This window comes from Pogona vitticeps, chromosome 8 (assembly GCF_051106095.1).
Source record: "Pogona vitticeps strain Pit_001003342236 chromosome 8, PviZW2.1, whole genome shotgun sequence".
Classification (NCBI taxonomy): Eukaryota; Metazoa; Chordata; class Lepidosauria; order Squamata; family Agamidae; genus Pogona; species Pogona vitticeps.
This window is the reverse complement of record NC_135790.1, coordinates 9535703-9554962: the sequence shown is the minus strand read 5'-3', so window position 1 is coordinate 9554962 and position 19260 is coordinate 9535703. Positions and strand designations below refer to the sequence as shown.

The 19260-nt window shown below is 44.0% G+C and overlaps 1 protein-coding gene across 1 annotated transcript; it reads left to right on the top strand.

Moving 5' to 3' along the window:
• Positions 1 to 1051: 1051 nt before the first annotated feature.
• On the top strand, positions 1052 to 17391 carry LOC110075192 (uncharacterized). Its single transcript, XM_072979159.2, has 2 exons — positions 1052 to 1843; positions 12002 to 17391. Exon 2 carries the CDS (start codon positions 12012 to 12014, stop codon positions 14151 to 14153), a length of 2142 nt encoding a protein of 713 aa, XP_072835260.2. The 5' UTR covers positions 1052 to 1843; positions 12002 to 12011; the 3' UTR covers positions 14154 to 17391.
• The last annotated feature ends 1869 nt before the right edge of the window (positions 17392 to 19260 follow it).

Below are 19260 nucleotides of genomic sequence, written 5' to 3'. Positions count from 1 at the left end.
AGTCCATTACGGGAAAGCACGTGTCTGCCCCTTTCTCAGGCAAACTCCATCTTTTTCTCTCCTCCTCACTCTTCTTCTTCCCAGAATGCCTCCTGGGCCTTGTTGTCCCGCCTAACTTTCTCAGGGAGCTTCAGTTGTTATCATTCTTTGTGGCAGAATTATTTTGACTACGAAACTCTCTGCTCTCTACTCATCTTAGCAACGAGATAACCAGAGAGCGAAGCTTCCCTGGAACAGCATGTAAAACTTTCCTACTACAGAACAGACTTTAAATCAAAATGGATGCTATTGGGACAATCTTAGTACTACATATCCCATTCTAATACACATAAAAACACAAATCATCACAGGTGCCTGCTAGAAAAGGCAGGGCTGCGGAGTATTGAACACATGTTCAGCCATCAAACAAACCAGCACAGATCACCAAAGTGGCAGTTCATGCCCATCTCTACTCCCAACCTCCTCTGCTCTCTCTGAGTTTAAATGCAGTTCTCACTGTGGCTAGTCAGAAAAGCAGTTTTCTGGAAAACAGTAGATAGCTGTGAGCTATCTCTGTTGTGTTGGAAAATATTTTGAAGTACTGAAAATATTTAGAAATACTGAAATACTGGACAACGCCAGCAAACATTACGTTAGACTGCACAGGGAAGCCATTGAAATCCACAATCACCAGCAGAGCTTCAACAAAAAAGAAGAAAGATTAAAACTCAACAAAGCTTGGCTCTCAGGACTGAAAAATACAGCCTGCAAAATGTCAACAAATTCTACCCAGCCACAAGGACCAGGGATCACTACACACAAAAGACCAGCTAACAACAACCACCAATCACAGTGACAGATAATCTCTCCTCCTTATCACAACAATACACCCACAACAAAAACACGCTGATCACCATAATCACCTATCTCCTGAAAAGGACAAAAACTGACCCAACAGCCATAAATACTCAACTCCCAAACAAACTGCACCAGAGCACAGAGTGCTACTCCTGTCCTCTGAAGATGCCAGCCACAGGGACTGGTGAAACGTTAGGAAGAACAACCTTCAGCACTCTCATAATACTGTTTTTTTAAAAGTCCTCTGCCCTTCCACCGAAAAGGAGGAAATGTTCAATTTCCCAACATCATGGAGCTGCTAAACTCTTTCTTAAGCCACTTAACAATATTGGCAAATTGACTTTTGAATGCCAATGGACACCTGTGAGCTCACTTTGCTTCATTTCCAGTGATTGCACACACTGGAAACAAACCAAAACGGAGCAATCTGACCTGCACCAAAAAAAGAGAGAAAAAAGTAGACAGCCCGGGCAGGGACTCAGAATGGTGTGGAGAGAAACGCTCTCTGGACAGTCTGGTTCACTCTGGCAATTATATCCTGTGGTCACTGGAAAATGAAGTGAACCAGCTCTTGTCTGCAGTGGACCAAACAGCAGGACACAATGCACATCTGATTGCACACTCCAGTCTTAAAAAAAATAGATAAGCAAGCAGTCACTTATTAAGTGACATCTGTTAAGTTTATCAGCATAATGTTAAGAGCATAGCTTTTGCCTGTAGCTGGCTGTTGAACTCACTGTTCTCACTCCTGCAGTCTGCTTTCACTCATCCTCTCCCGGAAAGTCTGATTTTCTAATCCATTTCATGTCCTGGTGGACTGGAGCAGGAACTGCCCTCCCAAATGACTGCCAAGAAAAAAAAAACACTGCTTAGACATAGGCACGGCACATGCTCCACCTCCTGCTACACGTTTGAGGAGAGAGAAGGCTTCAGATCAGAAAGAGACCAGCCCTTCGAGAGACGAGAGCCTCAGAGAGAGATTTACCCTGAAATCGTTTAAATAAGGGTAAGTCCATGCCACATTTATTCAATGCAATTAGATTAAGTCGTGTGCTCATTGTGGCTGGGTTAGAGAAATCATTGCTATGCCTTTTGAAATCCGTTTATTTTCAGTCACTTTGAATGAATGCATTGTTTGGCAGGGAGTCCTTTATAAAAGATGGGAAACTGCCTTTCCCATCATATGTCTAGGCTCACAGATGTAAAGCTCGCTAATGATCCCTTAGGATCCAATTCAAGGAGGGGAAGGGGGGCCAGTGGCAAAAGCTGCCAAGAGTCTCGGGGCACCTTAAAACATAATCATCTCCTGAGGGGCATAAATGTTCCTGTTTACAGCTCAATTCATCAGATGCAGAGAACCCCATTAGGCAACTGACAGGAAATAGAATTGCTTGACCATCCACATTTGAGGCTATTTAACTGCGTTACATAATGCAACATAGAAATAAACCTCGGAGTGTTCCTTGAGTGGTACTCTGCTTTAAAAACATCCCTGGCAGTAGCATTCTCCCCCCCCAAAATAGCCTGAATATCATGTTGAAATCTGTGCCTTGTCTCCTGACGCCGTTTGCAGTGTATGCCAAAATTCTAATGCGCAGGGAGTAGCAGTTGTCTGCCTGGGAGAAAATGGGACCTAAGACATTTCTCAAACAAGGAATGACTTTACAGACTTCCCTGCAAAGAGAAACAGCAACAGGAAATGGAGGACAAAACAGAGCAGGAGCTGGTGGGATATAAATAATTCTGAGTAAGAAGCAGGCTCAGGAGAGCCCTTCCCTTTGGTATTTCACAGGCTGTTGGCTTAGTTGCTTCCAAACTAAGAGAAAAAGAGAGAAAATCTCTTCCCTGTTTATATCTCTGGAAATGAAAAGTTGTGTGAAAAATACTGATCCTGGGAAAAGGGGAGAAATTCGGTGCTCTTCGGGAAGTTGGCATTCTGACCCTATTAGATCCACGGTGCTCCGTATTTTAAGGGGCAGAGATTTTGAAACGGACCAGCTACAGATTCTTCTCTCTGTTGCCTCCAAGAGCAGGACTGTTCTGTCCATTATTGTTGAATGTGTGAAAAGCTGGCAACATGGCCCCTTTGCACTGTTTGGCTGGATAACGTCACATTTGAAAGGTGACTGGTTGCCAGATTGTGTTATGTGCGCTGTTCAAAACATTTTGTGCAACTGGTATTCTTGTGTGGTTATACATGGAATCTGTACATATTGTCTAGAATTCTGTAGACTAAATGCGGAGAAGACAGGATATTGTGTAACTCTGTCCCCCACAATCCTGTTGTGTGACCAGTCTTGTAACCATTGTGAGAATGAGCCTGCTGTGGGGAGCTGGGCAGAGGAGGAGATATACTTAAGTGATTTCCCCTCTGCTTCACATCCGCCAGCAAGCCGTTATATTTTTTTAGGTATTTATTCTTGAGAAAATTACCCATTACCCATTGGTCTCATACTACAAGAAGCAGCCTCTATAATTGTCTGGGGAAATCTTGTTTAGGGAGACACTGCGGTGCCATGGATAGAATGGCGACCTAGGAGATCTGAACTCAAATCCTTGCTCAGCCATGGAAACTCACAGGGAGGTGACTCTGGTAAAACTACTACCTCAACATCTTGCCTACCTTAAAAACCCTGTTTAGGTTGCCATGAGGTGGAGAAGACTGAAGGGCACATTAACAAGAACAGAGTCCTGTTTACTTCACATGAATTTCTGCTCCATTCTAAGACAGAGTTACCGTAATAACTGCCTGTGATTATACATTAGTTAACCAGTTGAAGCATCAGTTAGTAACACAGATCCTTGGCATCTGGGAGTGCCGGATCAATGCCAAACTGACCACAAGCATGCTGTGTTGGTCCTCAACAATTTTGTCAGACTAGATTGATGCTCCTAGCCCCATGGTCCTTGTTCTCTCATTGTGAAGTTAGGAAGTAGGTTCACACACACACACACACACAGAGAGAGAGAGAGAGAGAGAGAGAGAGAGAGAGAGAAATTTGGAGCCACTGATTTGTGGGTGAGCCTGGCTTTGTCTCTGATCAGTGACTAGAGATAAAAGATTCCCCTCCCTTCAGAGAGACTTTTAAAATACCTCTGTGGGCATCCGCTGAGCATTTGAAAGCAGAGGGAACATTTCGGTGGTGTTGGGGTCACTGCCAAGAAAGGAAAGACTAACCCTTCCCTCCTAATTTTGCGACTTTTCCCTGGAAAAAGGTTTTTTAAACGCCTCCACTGGTAGGAAAGGAGGTTTTAAAAATCCTAATTTGCACTGTCGGATGTATTCCTGGAGGGAGTCATAGTGGGGGAAGGAAAGAGTGACAGCAATGTTCCTTTTCAGAGGGTTGGCAGCCCTTCTGTTATAAGTATCTAAGAGTAGAAATAAAAACACATTCATTTCCTTCCCTCTACTCTGGAACAATGAAGTCTTATGGGTCTCTCATTTGGAACTGTTTACCAGCCTCCCTTTGACCAAACTCCGGGAAGACAGGAGGGCCTGGCGTGCTCACGTCCAAGGGGTCACAAAGAGTCGGACACGACTGAACGACTAAACAACAACAACAACCAGCCTCCCTCTTAATGGCTTATGTAACAAAGGGTGGGGCTGAAGGTTTCTGGATAGTGGGAAAAGTAAGGGGAGCGATTCTTCCCTCCTGAAGTCACATACTGTACTCAGAGGGATCTGTTAAAACCTTAAGTTACAGGCCTCCATTTTTCTACTTTCTGGATATTTTAATTCCTACCAGGTAATGTTTAATTCTTAACCTCAAGTGCTCAAGCAGATGAATTTCTCAGTACCCTAATTTTTTTAAAAAATATTTTTCTTTCACCTCTACAGTTTATTTATTTATTTATTTGATTTATACCCCGCCTATTGGTCCAAACGGACCACTCTTATAAAGGAGACTCTTGCAGAGTGTGGGCGGCATTCAAGTTGAACAAACAAACAAACAAACAAACAAACAAACAAACAAACAAACAAACAAACAAACTAACTAACTAACTAACTAACTAAATAAATAAATAAATAAATAAATAAATAAATAAATAAATAAAACTGGAAGCTCACAAGTGTTAGGATATTTATGAGGTTTTCCCAAAATGTATATTTTTTTGGAATTTACACACCAACAGACTCCTTGAACATATGGCAACTTACTCAAGTATGTAGAAACAGCTGCTTTTGTTACAAACGGATCAAAAATGCAAGTGCAGCTGATCTGCATGAGGCAGTGTATAAGCCATAGGCAAATATAATCTGCTAATGTTTTCCCCCTGTTTTCTTTTCTCACTCTTAATTCCTCCTTCCTCCTCTCTCTGCAGTACCTTCCTCTCTCTTCTTGCTGCTCTCTTTGCTTAGAAAAAGTCATGTAATGGCTCTCAGCAGACCTGTGTGCATAGAAAGAAGCACTAGGATCCATCTACATTTAGGTTTACACAGTCCTTAACATATAAAGAGTAGGCTTTCTTTCTGATCTCACTATGAGTCCTTGGGCTAATTAATTCTCCTCATTAGGCATGAGTTCTACACTAGACATTTTGCACTTGGTGATGGAAATACCGATCATCCTGCCAGTCTTGGTCTAGTTTCCCTTCTAACCCAACCAGTTCAGAGATGAAGATGTTTAGTGATACAGCATCACTTATGTATTTAAAAGATCATGGAACCTAATAAGCAACAAACCACTAAACAAAAGAAACCATAACAAACCCTTTATCTGTGGTGCTTACAATCTTATGTGAGACATTGGAGGAGACTGTAAATATTGCTGAAGTGGAAAGGAGGTGCATGCACAGAGTTGAGGGAGCACATGTGAGCAATGTCTGTTTCGGCTACATTGATGAACACACATAACAGAAAAGATCGCTTCTGTTCCACCACTCCCTTTGGCTTTTCTCTCATGATCTCTTGGCTTCTCTTTAGACCTTTGCAATTTATCTGCGAACATGATTTGTTTTACAACATGCCACAGGCAACCCTTCACCTGGGGATGATAATCAGGATTTGGAAAAAAAATCAAAGGAAAGAAGATCCAAGGAGTTGATGAATAATGGTTGTTGTGGGTTTTTCGGGCTCTTTGGCCGTGTTCTGAAAGTTGTTCTTCCTAATGTTTTGCTAGTCTCTGTGGCCGGCATCTTCAGAGGACAAGAGTCAGAACTCTGTCTGTGCTCTGGTGCAGTTTGTTTGGATAGTTGAGTATTTATAGCTGTGGGATCAGCTTTTGTCCCTTTTCAGGAGATGGGTGATTGTGGTGAAGAGTGTGTTTTTTGTTATGGGTGTATTGTTGTGATAAGAGGGAGAGATTATCTGTCACTGTGATTGATGGGTGTCGTTAGCTGGTCTTTTGTGTGCAGTGATCACAGAAAATGTAAAGTAATGCACATTGGGAAAAAAAAAATCAAAACTTTAGTTATCGGCTGATGGGTTCTTCTGAGCTGTCCATGATGGATCAGGAAAGAGATCTTGGTGTGCTGGTGGACAGATTGATGAAAGTATCAACCCAGTGTGCGGCGGAAGTGAAGAAGGCCAATTCCATGCTAGGTCTCATTAAAAAGGGAATTGAAAATAAAACAGCCAACATTATAATGCCATTGTACAAAATGCTGGTGAAGACGCACCTGGAGTATTGCGTACAATTCTGATCACTGCACCTCAAAAAAGACATAGTGGAACTGAAAAATGTCCAGAAGAGAGCAACGTAAATGATGACAGGGCTGGGACACCTCCCTTACGAGGAAAGGCTACAGCATTTGGGGCTCTTTGGCCTAGAGAAAAGGTGCCTGAGGGGGGATCATGATTGAGACATATAAAATTATGCAAGGGATGTGAGTCAAAATGGTTTGGGAACCACTGATTTAAGGAAAGGGAAAGAAAGGAAAGGAACACTTCATATTAATGGAACATAAATAGATTACTTTATCTAGGAGGAATGAATGGTTTTGTCTTTCAGGCAACTCAGGAAAGGAAAGAGGCTTTTAGATTAGACCTCCCCACCCCCCAACCATTTTTTTTAAAAAAACACTCCCCATCATGAAACCAAAATAGTAATGTAGAATCATAGGCTTTGTTGTCCTCAATCAAATCGATAATTTGCATATGAAAAGCTGGGCTGTGCTTTCTCCACTGGAATAAGAGGATTATGTAAGAGCATTTGATTGTTTGACCCGTAAGGAAAAACAACAGCACAGATTTCTTTAAAATTTGGTTTCATGCTATTTTTTTAAAAAAAGCCAGGTTAGGGTCATATCTAAATCACATGCATGTCATCATTGGTACTGGGGCTTCATATTACTGTGGAAAATATACTCGTCATGGATTCTGCTGTTTAGCTTGGCACTGAAGACTTTGCTGCCTTTGCTTCCACGATGCCTCCTAGGGCTCTGAGCAGCAAACAAGGGGCAGATTTAGAGTGAAGGAGTGGCTGCTGCCCAAGTAGAAATTTTGTACCCAGTCCAGAAGATTCTAATTGGCGGTTTTGCATGCTTTGGCTGCATTAAAGTTTGTTTGCTTTTTTTCCTTCATGGCTCTTAAGAATCAAAACTTGAAAACTCAATGTTGGCAGAAGACAAAACCACTAGATAAAAGATTTGAAGAATAATGATCAGGAAGCAGCAGATTAAAAAACTCACACAGCACTCAGTACTCAGTTTCGCAGTACTATATATCTTAAGTTGTTGGTGATGTGTAAGTAGCCATTCTAGCCAAAGGAACAAGGCAGGTCTCTCCTGGAAGACAGTTCTGCCATTTCTGGACTTTCTCCAGTTCCCCAGCCAGAGACATATTCAGAGGTTACCCAGATGTAAAAAGCAGAGCCTCTGTCTAGCAGGCCTTAATGAATGGTCAGACTTCCGTGGAAATAAATGGTATTTGAGATATCCTAATCTTCTTAAAAGGGACGTGGTGGCACTGCGGGCTAAACTGCAGAAGCCTTTGTGTGCTGCAGGGTCAGAAGACCAGCAGTCGTAAGATCGAATCCACGCAACGGAGTGAGCTCCCGTCGCTTTGTCCCAACTCCTCGCCAACCTAGCAGTTAGAAAGCATGCAAATGCGAGTAGATAAATAGGGACTACCTTGGTGGGAAGGTAAACAGCATTCGGTGTATAGCGGAAACTGTCTTCGGACAAATGTTGGCTCTATGGCTTGGAAACGGGGATGAGCACCGCCCCCTAGAGTTGGACACGACTGACTAAATGTCAAGGGGAACCTTTATCTTTACCTAATCTTCTTAAAAATGAAGTTATCCCAAAGGTCCCTCTGGTAGAGACGTCTTCCCCTGGAACCTCCTACAAACAGCACATCCTCCCGAAGGGAATACATTTCCCACCCAAAAACTAGAAGTGTCTGGAAGTTCACTTCTGTTTTGTAAAATAGATTAAAATGCTCCCCCCCCAAATACCAACTCTAGTAAAGCCTCCTGGCTTGGTTTAGAAGAACATTGATACTCCTGGACTTTTCAGGTGTCGAGATTCTTCTGCAGCTAGATTTTCTTTCTGGAGAAAAGGCTTTGAGGACCCCAGAGCCATAAAAGACACCTTGAGAGGCCACAGGCAGCCATGCACGTCCTATGCCCGTAGAAAGCCTAAAGATAAACAACCTTTTGAGTTAGGCTTGGAAACGAGTGGGTTGATGAAAGGGTGGCGGGAGGTTCAGAAAAGGGGACACTGTTTGACATTGATCGGCTCTACTTCTGCGCTCTCCCCCTTCCATGCAAAGCAAATTTGTCCGACAGCCTTCGTAAAAGAAGCAGCAAGGGTGTTGTTGCAAGCAGGGCGTGGCCCAGGGTGCTTCGGTCAGCTGCAACTTGAGCACCGCTCGAAACGAAAACAGATCCCTAAGCGGAAAAGTCACACGCCCCAGATAACCGGCTCCAAAAGTCACATGCCCCAGATAACGGCCTCCAGCCCACATGGTAGTTGCCAATGGGTATGTTTCCTGATACTCTTCTACAAATGTCCCAGACACTTTTCTGGCCCCAGCTAGAGTACATTATATTCATATAGTCTAATAATAATAATTATGTGCTGGCAAGTCATTTCTGACCCTTCTAAAGTCTTCTAGGTATAAAGTTTCCCAGATCCTCCTTCTGGTGACACTCTGGACCCATTCATCTTGCCCAAGGTGGCCCAAGTGGCAGGATATGACATCTCTCATCAGCCGCACACATGTGGAGTGATCTGAGTGGGCCTCTCTCCTGACAAGCACAGTGGAGAGTCAAACTCCTGGCTCTGAGATGCTCCAACCCACCAAGCTAGAGCAGCTCTTTCATACCGTCTAGAGATGCAACTCAGTTACATGACCCATGAGCGGATCCACCCTCTCGGGGGCATCCCAATCCTGCTGGATAGTGACAATAGTTGAGGAAGGATAAGAAGAATTTGATTTTATTTTTCTCTTTGGTTGTTCATACACATTTTTGGTCTCAAACTCTTTCAACCCAAATCATTCTCATGTCAGAGAAACCTGAAATGATTTGTTTTTTCCCTGAGCAAGGGCTTTTGAATGTTTAACTCTTCAAAGTCCCAGTTTGAATCACTGTGTATTTTAGACATGTCCATGCTGAGTTAGGGTTGTCAGCTTTTTTTTAAAAAAAGCTTCTGTGCTGTAACATGTATGTGGCAAACAGGAACGATTCCCATGCTGGGAACAGCTTAACTACTGTGGGAATCTTTCCTATCTTCCTATTCCTGGCTGATGCCCAAGTATTCCTAATATTGTGCAATGCAGTGCATCTATCTGAACATTTGATAGATGAAAACAGGGCATATTTCTAACTCACTCATGTCTATCTCATGTGGTGGAGTATTTTTGGAGATAACTCACCCATTTTATATCTTGCTGAAGGCTCAACTCCATTTGCTGTAGCATTTGCTCTCCAGATCCCTTGTGCTACTTTTGCTTCTGTTTCAAAAGGTTTCAAAATGTGGGAAAAAAAGGATTATTATCCATTTTTTAAAAAAAATTCTGCTGGTTTAAGACAGAGTTCATGTTATCTCATGATGGCTCCTTTCTACAAAGGCAGACAGTGGGAAGCTAAGGCATGCCCTGTGATGAGGAATGGTGATATTTAAATATTAAATATGTAATATTTTCAATCAATCAATCAATCAATCAATCAATCAATCAATCAATCAATCAATCAATCAATCAATCAATCAATCAATCAATCAATCAATCAATCAATCACAAATTGTGCTTCTTTATAGCTTCAGGCAGCTACTAGTTTGTTTAGCTGGAATTTTTTTTTGTTCGCTTTTGATTTGATGAGTTTTGGGGGCTCCTGTTTTCATTTTGAGATCCTTTGGGTATCAGTATTTTCATCTCAGTTTTCCTAGGTGTATCTCTGGTGCCAGGACAAATTGAGCCTTACAAAAACTACTGCAAAAAAGCAGGGGCAGGGCAGGAGAGAATCACCTCTTCAAAAAGCAGGCAGGCCAACAGCTGCACCTGTGAGACAAAAAGCGTCCGATTTACTCAGCAGACAGGCCCTTCGTATCAGCAAGAGCCGCATCATCAGATGAGAAAGAGAAACATCAGGCAGATTCATGTCCCCCTCAACTATTCACAGTATTACTATTCACACTTGTTGAAAAACAGCCCTGACAATTGCTTTGTATTTGAGTGAGAAGTGGTTAACTGATGGAAAAAGAAGTCAGTTTTTGGCGTTTTCCCTTGCTTGGTATCATTTTGTGAATGGTCGTGAGCAGAACCGGATATCCTGTAGACCTGGGGTCTCCAACTCCCGGTCCGCAGACCGGGACCGGGCCATGGCCTTGGCAGGACCAGGATATGGAGATAGATCTCCCCCCCCCCCCCGTATGTACTACTCCCACACACGGACACATGCATGGACACCCCCACGTACACACAGGTGCCCTGCCCACCCACCCATGTACACCCCATGTACACACAGGTGCCCTGCCCACCCACGTATGGATGGGTGCCTTGAACACCCGCATACAGGTGCCCCCGCACCTGTGCATGCATGCACAGGTGCTCTACCTATCCATGCATTCACGCATGGGTGCCCCTGCCCACCTGCACACACCCCGTCCACCTGTGCATAGACTCTGCAACCCCAACTGGTCCGTCGTTCGGAAAAGGTTGGGGACCCCTGCTGTAGACCATCTTGACTGCTGCCATTGGTGTTGTCAACATTCAGGCTGCCTTTTGCTATGTAACGCTTTGCATCCTTCTCCCTGCTGGCAAATTGTTATGCAGATTCAATTTCAGGCCATTTTCTGTTCTTTTGAATCGTGGCTACAGAACCACAATAGACCACAATTCATAAACTAGAAGTCTTTTTGAATAATTGAATTTAATAAAAGCTTCCACATGGCATGCTGTAACTTGTAGAAATGAACTTCATGGGAAGTGTTGTAGCGTTCAGCTCTGCTCATACAACAAACTGCAGCAAGAAGAAACCAGCTTTCAGAAGGGTACACAAAAGGGTGTAAAGTCAGGGGGTTTGTCATTGTTTGTCACTGTTTTCACACACACACATGCAGAAAGAGAGAGAGAGAGAGAGAGCCTTATATTATCTGGAGATATTGTTGTTCATATGAGCCATCATCACCACTGATTCATGGTCCCTCACTGGAAGATCCACCATGATGGAGCCAGCCTATTGTCCCTTGTGTGGGGGACAGTTCCTTCATAGAGTTGTTGCTACAGAAAAAGCCCTGTCTTGCCTGCCTATCAACCTAACTTTGCGAGGTAGAGGGACATGCAATGGGGCCTGTGTTGAGGATGTCAGACTCTGAGAACAGAAGTCTTTCAGCTATCCTGACCCCAAGTCATGCAAGTAAGGCTTTACAGGTCAATGTCAGGACCTTGAATTAAGCTGGTACATAGCACGGAAGCCAGTATGGTTGTTTCAAGGCTGATGTTATATGGATTCTAACAGGCATCCTAACATACTGCTGCCTGGGTTCTGAATTTGAAGCTAGCTGTAAGTTCCAAACACTTTTCAAAGGCAGCTCCACAGATGGGGCCTTACAATAGTGGAAATGGGACCTAATTAAGTAATGGCTCATTGTGGCCAGGCATGTCTTCCCTAAGAAGTTTCTTGATTGAAAAATACTGTATGTCTTTTGCACTGTATGATTTATTTGTGTTACATTTTTCATCATTTTTAAACAGATTCTTTACCATTTTGTTTTGCAGAATTATCATTATGGGGAAGTTCCTGCTCATCTGCTCAATAGTAGTTCTCTTGATCCTACTGCAGACTGATATCAATGTGTCCTCCTCCAGATCAGGAAGTAGCAGACCCAGTGGCGGCAGTAACCGAGGGAGCCACCATAAGCCTAGCAGACCATCAAATCGGCCGAGTAAGCCAGTACATCAACCTAGCAGACCTGTACATCAGCCTAGCCGACCTGTACATCAGCCTAGCAAACCTGTACATCAGCCCAGCCGACCTGTAAATCAGCCTAGCAAACCTGTACATCAGCCCAGCAGACCTGTACATCAACCTGCCAAACCTGTAGAAACCCCTATCAAACCTGCAAATAACCCTGTCAAGCCTGTACAGAATGAACCTGTTCAGTCTCCACACCAACCTATAAAGCCTGTACAAAATCCTGCACCACCTCAGCACAATCCCGCCAACCCCCCACCATACAACCCTGCCAACCCCCCACCTCACAACCCTGCCAACCCCCCACCATACAACCCTGCTTACCAGCCCCACAATCCTGCCAACCCCCCACTGCAAAACCCCGCTTACCCACCTCACAACCCTGCCAACCCTCCACCATACAACCCTGCTTACCCACCCCACAACCCTGCCAATCCTCCACCATACAACCCTGCCAACCCCCCACCTCACAACCCTGCCAACCCCCCACCATACAACCCAGCTTACCCTCCCCACAATCCCGCCAACCCTCCACCGTACAACCCTGCCAACCCCCCACCGTACAACCCTGCCAACCCTCCACCATACAACCCTGCCAACCCCCCGCCGTACAACCCTGCCAACCCCCCACCATACAACCCTGCCAACCCCCCGCAGTACAACCCTGCTTACCAGCCCCACAATCCTGCCAACCCACCATTACAGAATCCTGCCTACCCACCACATAATCCAGCCAATGCCCCCCAAAATCCTGCTTATCCCCCTCAACCCAATCCTGCTTACCCTGGACAAAACCCTGGTTATCCCCCTCGCAATCCTGGCTACCCACAGAATCCTATTTATCCACAAAACCCTGGCTTTCAACCCCACAACCCTGCTTACCCACACAACCCTAATGGAGGCCAGTATAAGGTTAAGCCATGGCAACCTAAGCCACCGAAGACCAAGATGAAGCATATCGTAGGTGCAGCTGTCGGAGGGGCTGCTGTAGGTGCTCTTGGTGGCTTCCTTTTAGGCCGCACCATGTCGAATATGAATTTCCATTTTAACAACCGTGATGAGGAAAGGTGGTGGTACGAGAACCGTGACCGTTATTCTAACCGAGTGTACTACCCCAAGTATGAGCAGCCTGTCCCAGAGGATGTCTTTGTGAAGGACTGTTGGAACATCACCGTGAGAGAATTCATCACGCCCACCGGGAACGAAACAGCCGATGAAATGGAAACCAGGGTCGTGACACGAGTCGTTCAGGAAATGTGTATCGAGCAATACCGGAGCTTCTCCAGGCAAGCAGATGGAGGCAGCGTTGGCCATGGTGACCATCGTCCCCAAGAGCGTGACCCATCCAAACCTTTGATGAAGTTTGTGGAAGGAGAAGCTATCACAGACATCGCAGTGGAAGAGGCCAGGGGCTATCTCTTCGGCAGTGCCATGTCAACGATGCATTTTCATTTTAATGACAGCGCTGAGCAACAGTGGTGGGAGGAAAACCGCGGCCGTTTTGCCAGCCACATTTTCCACCCAAACTACAGCCAGCCTGTTCCCAAGGATGTTTTTGTAAGCGACTGTGTGAATGACACAACGGGAGCATACGTAAAATCTACCGGAAACCAAACGGCCAACGAGACTGAGGTGGAAAGCAGAGTCGTGACACGTGTGGTACCTGAAATTTGCAGAGAGCTTTACTGTGGCTACTTGAGGAATGAAGGAGGAGGCAGTTTTGCTGACAGCTGTGAAAGCAGACCCCCAGAGCCTACAGTGCCAGTGAAGCTTGCCATTAAATACATGGAAGGAGTAGGAGCAGCCTTTGAAGGCATGGTCACCAAAGCCAGTGGTGATGGCGTGCACAACAGCGCAGTGTCTAATACGTATATTCATCTTAATGAGGTGTTCCTTCTTGGCAAATCTTCCACACTTTTGATCGTCCTATTGTCCACATTTTTGCTGTTACCCTGAGGCCGGACTTTGTAAGCCTCTACTTTGCTGTTGATCCAGCAGTCATCCAGAAGAAGAAGAGATTTATATACAGTACACCAATAGTTTTGTGGATGGTATGTTCTGGATCTCTTCAGCGATGTCTAAAGGAGCCAGCTATATGTGCTAAGGATGAATCAGCTTAGGCTGCCATACCCCTTATCTCCTTTAGAACCATCACTGATGCTACTGTTCCAAGATAGTTTGCCAGGAAAGGAGCCGAGTGCTTAGATGGTCATGAATGGTTTCCACCCACCTGCAATGAAAGGTTGTCGTTCTTCATAACTGCTTAAGCCTAATGAATAGAACCTTGTAAGTCATACTAGAAATACTGGGAAATATATCCTTTGTTAGTCTGTTTGTTGAGTCACAATCTTCTATAGAACATTACTAGCTTTAAGGGCAAGGCTTAGTATGCAGTGTGCTATGGGAGCAGTTGGACAGCTGCAAAGGCATTCACTTGATTGCACTAGAAAGGGTCACTTTAATAGGAGTGGGTTCCCTTAAAGCAATCCTTCTGTTTGCCAGGGATCCATTCCAGCCCAGCCTTCAAAAGTAAAAGCCTTGCAGCTGGACCAAAAAGTTCCAGCTTAGACACAGACCAGGGTCAGGTTGGAATGCACTTCTCTGTGCATCCTGTGATTGCCGGGGAACAAGTTACACCAGACTGCTCCGCAAGTGGTCGAAATGGCAATCTATTACCCTGTGTGATCACACCATTGCATTATACAAACAGCTGCTTTTCAGAGAAAGGAAGGGTTGCCAGACGTATCTAGCCCAGCTAAGAGTGCTGTGTGATGCCAAGGCAGAGAAACAAAGCAGAAATCTTGTGTACTTCTTTCTATCCAAACTCTGCCCAGTGCAACATCTCTGCACCCGTCTTTGTAGCTGTGCGTGCAGCTAGTTCTGTTTTGGTAGCACATGAAAATGTGGAAGTTCTATTTTGGGAAGTACAGGGAGAACACATTTTATGTTATAAGTTGCCTTAGGAGAATGCTTTATTCATCGGGGGTGGGGAGGGGAATCAGAACATTCAGCAAAAAGAGAAGAGGAAGAATAAGCTGCATCTTATACAACACAGTGTGTGATGACTCTTTGATATTCTTTTTTTGGTGAAGCTTTAGAGGGAAGATCACAGTAGCCTGATGCAACTAGGCAAAAACAATTCTAACTTGGTGGGATGGGGGATGGGATGAGATGAGGCAATGGGCTATGTTTTGTCACATTTCCTTTGGCATGACATAGCATCAGCTGCCTCTTGCGTGTTCCCTGTCTGGTGATATTCAAAATAGAGAATCATAATAGCCGAATGCAACTACTATCATTCCTATTTTGAGATGAGATAGGGCACCGGATGATATCTGTCCATACAAAATTATGCCACACTTTCATGCCTTCAGAAATGTGGCTACAATGTGGAGAACACTGTGGGTCACGTGCAGCTGGCTGCCATGACACTCATAGTGATTGCGTGGAGTGACACAGGGCACAGGAGCCATCCAAAGCCTTATGGAAATGGACAGTATGGACACCAAATAATTGATGGACAGATAGACAGACTAATGTGATCTATGGTAGCCTTAAATTTTCATAGGCTTTTGCCAATGTTGGCTCACAAACCCAGTAGTTGCCTGTATGACTTACTGTTTGTCCTTAAATGTCACACAATGCTTTCTCTCTTACAGAGCAATGTCAAAGTCAGTTATGCGCTGAGGGAGGAAATCAGGGTGAACAGTTCTCCTTAATCAACATAATGGTGTCAGTCTGCGAGGTACATTGAGAAATCCGCATCTATGTCCTTATTCAGGGAGAAGTTAAGGAGCTACTTTTATGTGCTTGGCTAGTCCTCAAAAATATAAAAATGTAAGAAGACGCATGTTGAACCAGGTCAAAGGCCTGTCTCGTCTAACATTCTGTTACACAACTGCCTATAGAAACCCCGGAAGCAGGATATGAACACAATCACAACCTTTTTTGAGCCATGACCCCTTTTATAACAGCCAAGTAACTTGTGACCCCCACACTGATATTGGTACATACTTAATCTGTATAGTCACTATTAACTGCCTCAGCTGCCGTGGATTTGGCAATTCTTTTTAAAAGCCATGCATGTTACTGGCCACCACTGAACTTGGTCCTCTGATGTAGACATCTCTCTCTCTCTTTCCTGGGTCTAAACTTATTGTCTTGTTTTTAAAACCACTTTTGTCGATAATTCCAAGAAGCTAGCTGGAGGGACAGCAAGAGAAAAAAAGCACTTATAAGAAGGATAGCTTGTTTTCTTTATTATAAGATGAAGCACTAAAAGAATGCTAACGGGATGAGTGCCTCTGTTTGGTGTGCCTTCCATGCCTTATGCCATACACTGTAAACAGTAAATTTTGGGGTAGCTAGAAGTAATTTTTTAATGTGTGTTGAAAAGTTGTTTTCTCTGATCAGTTCTAGTACTCAAAACAAATTTGTAGGCACATAATTTTTTTAAAATGTTGAAGCTCTGTTCTGGGCACTCAGACTGTAGGTCAATCCAGTGATCCGCTATAAGTAACATAAATAGAAGAGTCGTTAGAAACCTGGAAGCAAAACCAGATAGGAAGGAAAATCCCACCCTTGAACAGATATTTCAAGTTAATTTCACCCCACATTCACGAAAAGAACATAAATATAAATGGATGCACATTTTTAAAGAGTACTGTATCTTCTTTCCTGCTTGGAACTGCTTGATGCATGTCCCATGAAGTGCCTAATGATTATGCTGTCAGTGTTTGCTTTCTGTGATGTTGGTATTTGTCACAATATGCCCCCCCCCCGATTATGGTTCCAGACTTGGGGAAGGGGAGGGAACTAAGGCTGTGTTTGAATTTGGTGTACTCAAATCGGCGTGCTGCATTAGAGTTGCAGGATCTGATCCCCTGCTGGTTTTCTAAGGCTCCTGTTGGAGTGGGGAATAGATAACCACACCCCTATGGCTAGAAGATTAAGGTTTTTGCTTTTGTGGAAATCCAACATGGAAGCAGGAACCTTTCCTCTTGAGTCTCAGTGCTGACGGTAGAAAAAAGATGAAAACAGTGGGAGTTGGGTGAGGGACCTCCTCTGAACATGTTTGCAATATAGGATTGAAGTGTGTTAGTTTCTTATTTGTTCTGGCTGTTGGATTTGCTTTCCCCAGAAATTATCCATCATTATTCCATAAAAGTCCCAAATAAAGCTGTATCCTGCTTAACATTTGAGCCATATTTGTCTTTCTTACTTTCAAATACTGATGGGGAAGTTACATTATGATGTTATAGGACTGGAGCTACTCATCATCCTTAATCAGAATGGTGAAAGATGATGGGAAACTGCAGTTCAAGATCTCAAAAGATACAGGTTGACCACACCTACTTTTGGTTCTGTCCTACAAAATTAGTCAAGGATTGAAATTTTAGCAAAAATTCCAGATTTTTGAGACTGAAACATTTTTTCCTTGGGTTTAAGGTACCTCTCTTCTGCTTTGTAAATATAGTTCTAGTGTTCATGAGGAGACACCTCCTAAATCATCATTTTTTTTTTGTTATGTTAGAGAAAGGATGTGAAAAAGTGAGAGTCAAGTTAAGAGAACGCTTGATTTCATAATAGCTGGTGTGTGTGTGAAGCATTCATTCTTAACAGATTAATAATATTAAATTCTCCAACACCCCCCACCCCCCACTTGGAATGATAATCTTTGATTGGCTGGGAATTTAATTAACTAAAAGGCTTTCACTTTAATAAGTCGTCTTAAGGGCTTTGCATGGTGTTTATTCAGATTCCATATTCTTGGGAAATTGCAGCTTTCCATATTCTAAGCAATGTGTTCTTCAGACAACAGCTGAAATCCTGTTGTTTAATATAGGAAGTCGCAACCAGAGGAGGCCCATTCAGTCCATGGAATTACAGAAAAGGTGACTCACTAAATTCCCAGTGATTCAGTGGGCCTACTCTCATCATGAGCTATTGCACTAAATAACAGGATTCCAGCCAATATATGTAAGAAACAGTATCCTGTGAATGAAAATATTCCTTGTTTAGAGACTACAGTTCCCTGAACAATTCAGCCAGAATGGCCAGTGCTGGAAAAGTAGCTTGGGAAAAGCAGCCTTGAAAGCTGGCAAGTCATGGACCTGAGTCCCATATTTGCTTGATTGCTGAGTTAGGTAGTCTGTGTGAGTACAAATATAATGCAACTAATTCTAGCAAAAGTTCTTTCCTGGGAAAAGAGGAGGAATAGTTGCTGAATGCCTTTTGACTGGTACTGCCAGTTTAACATCCTAAAAAGAGGGAGCTAGAAGAACTACTGGATCGTTCAGTGGTTTAGGTACCTGCCTTTGGAGCCAGAGGTAGGGAATTTGATTCCCCCCCACCCCCCATGCCTCCATGACAGGGGCTGGACTCTTCCCTGAAGAAAGAGAGCTGTTGGTTGCTCCAAAGAGATTTTCTTTTGCCCGAGGGAACCCAGAAGGGAAACATTGCAGTCCATCTTGTCTGTTTCCTCCTGCTTCTTGGTTCCATCTGTGAACTTTAAGCAAAGGAATATTTTCTGCAACCAAACAGGGCTTTCCTACTGAGACAACAGCATGGATAGTTCTGATGGTTCAAGAAACACACATCGTTTCTCACACATTTTGCCACCTCCTTCCATTGCTTTTCATGCCCCACGCCATAGAAATACCTCTTTTCCGAAACGCATTCAGTTTTACTTTTTTCGACTTTTGCTTTCTGTGCCTTATAGTGCGAGTGGATAACTTGTGAGCTTCCAGATGTTGCCGATTTTTCTCTTTCATTTTGTGTTTCTGTGAAGGGGTTGCCAGTAGTGCCCCAGGTGGGCCACTTGCCTTCACTCACAACTCCTCCGAAATATGGGTGGAAAAGCCATTCTGGGCTCTTGAGAAGAGTGGGAGGAAAGCGGCATAGGGTGATAAGAAGCACCTGGTAGGATGAAGGCAGAGCCTGTTGACCAAGGTTTAAGAAGTGCAAGGAGGTAAGGTAGGCTTGGGATCTTCAGGGCCTGTGACACTTGCTCAGGGGTCAATGGAGGAGAAGGAGGCCTGGGCTCAGTATTGGAAGAGCTGGA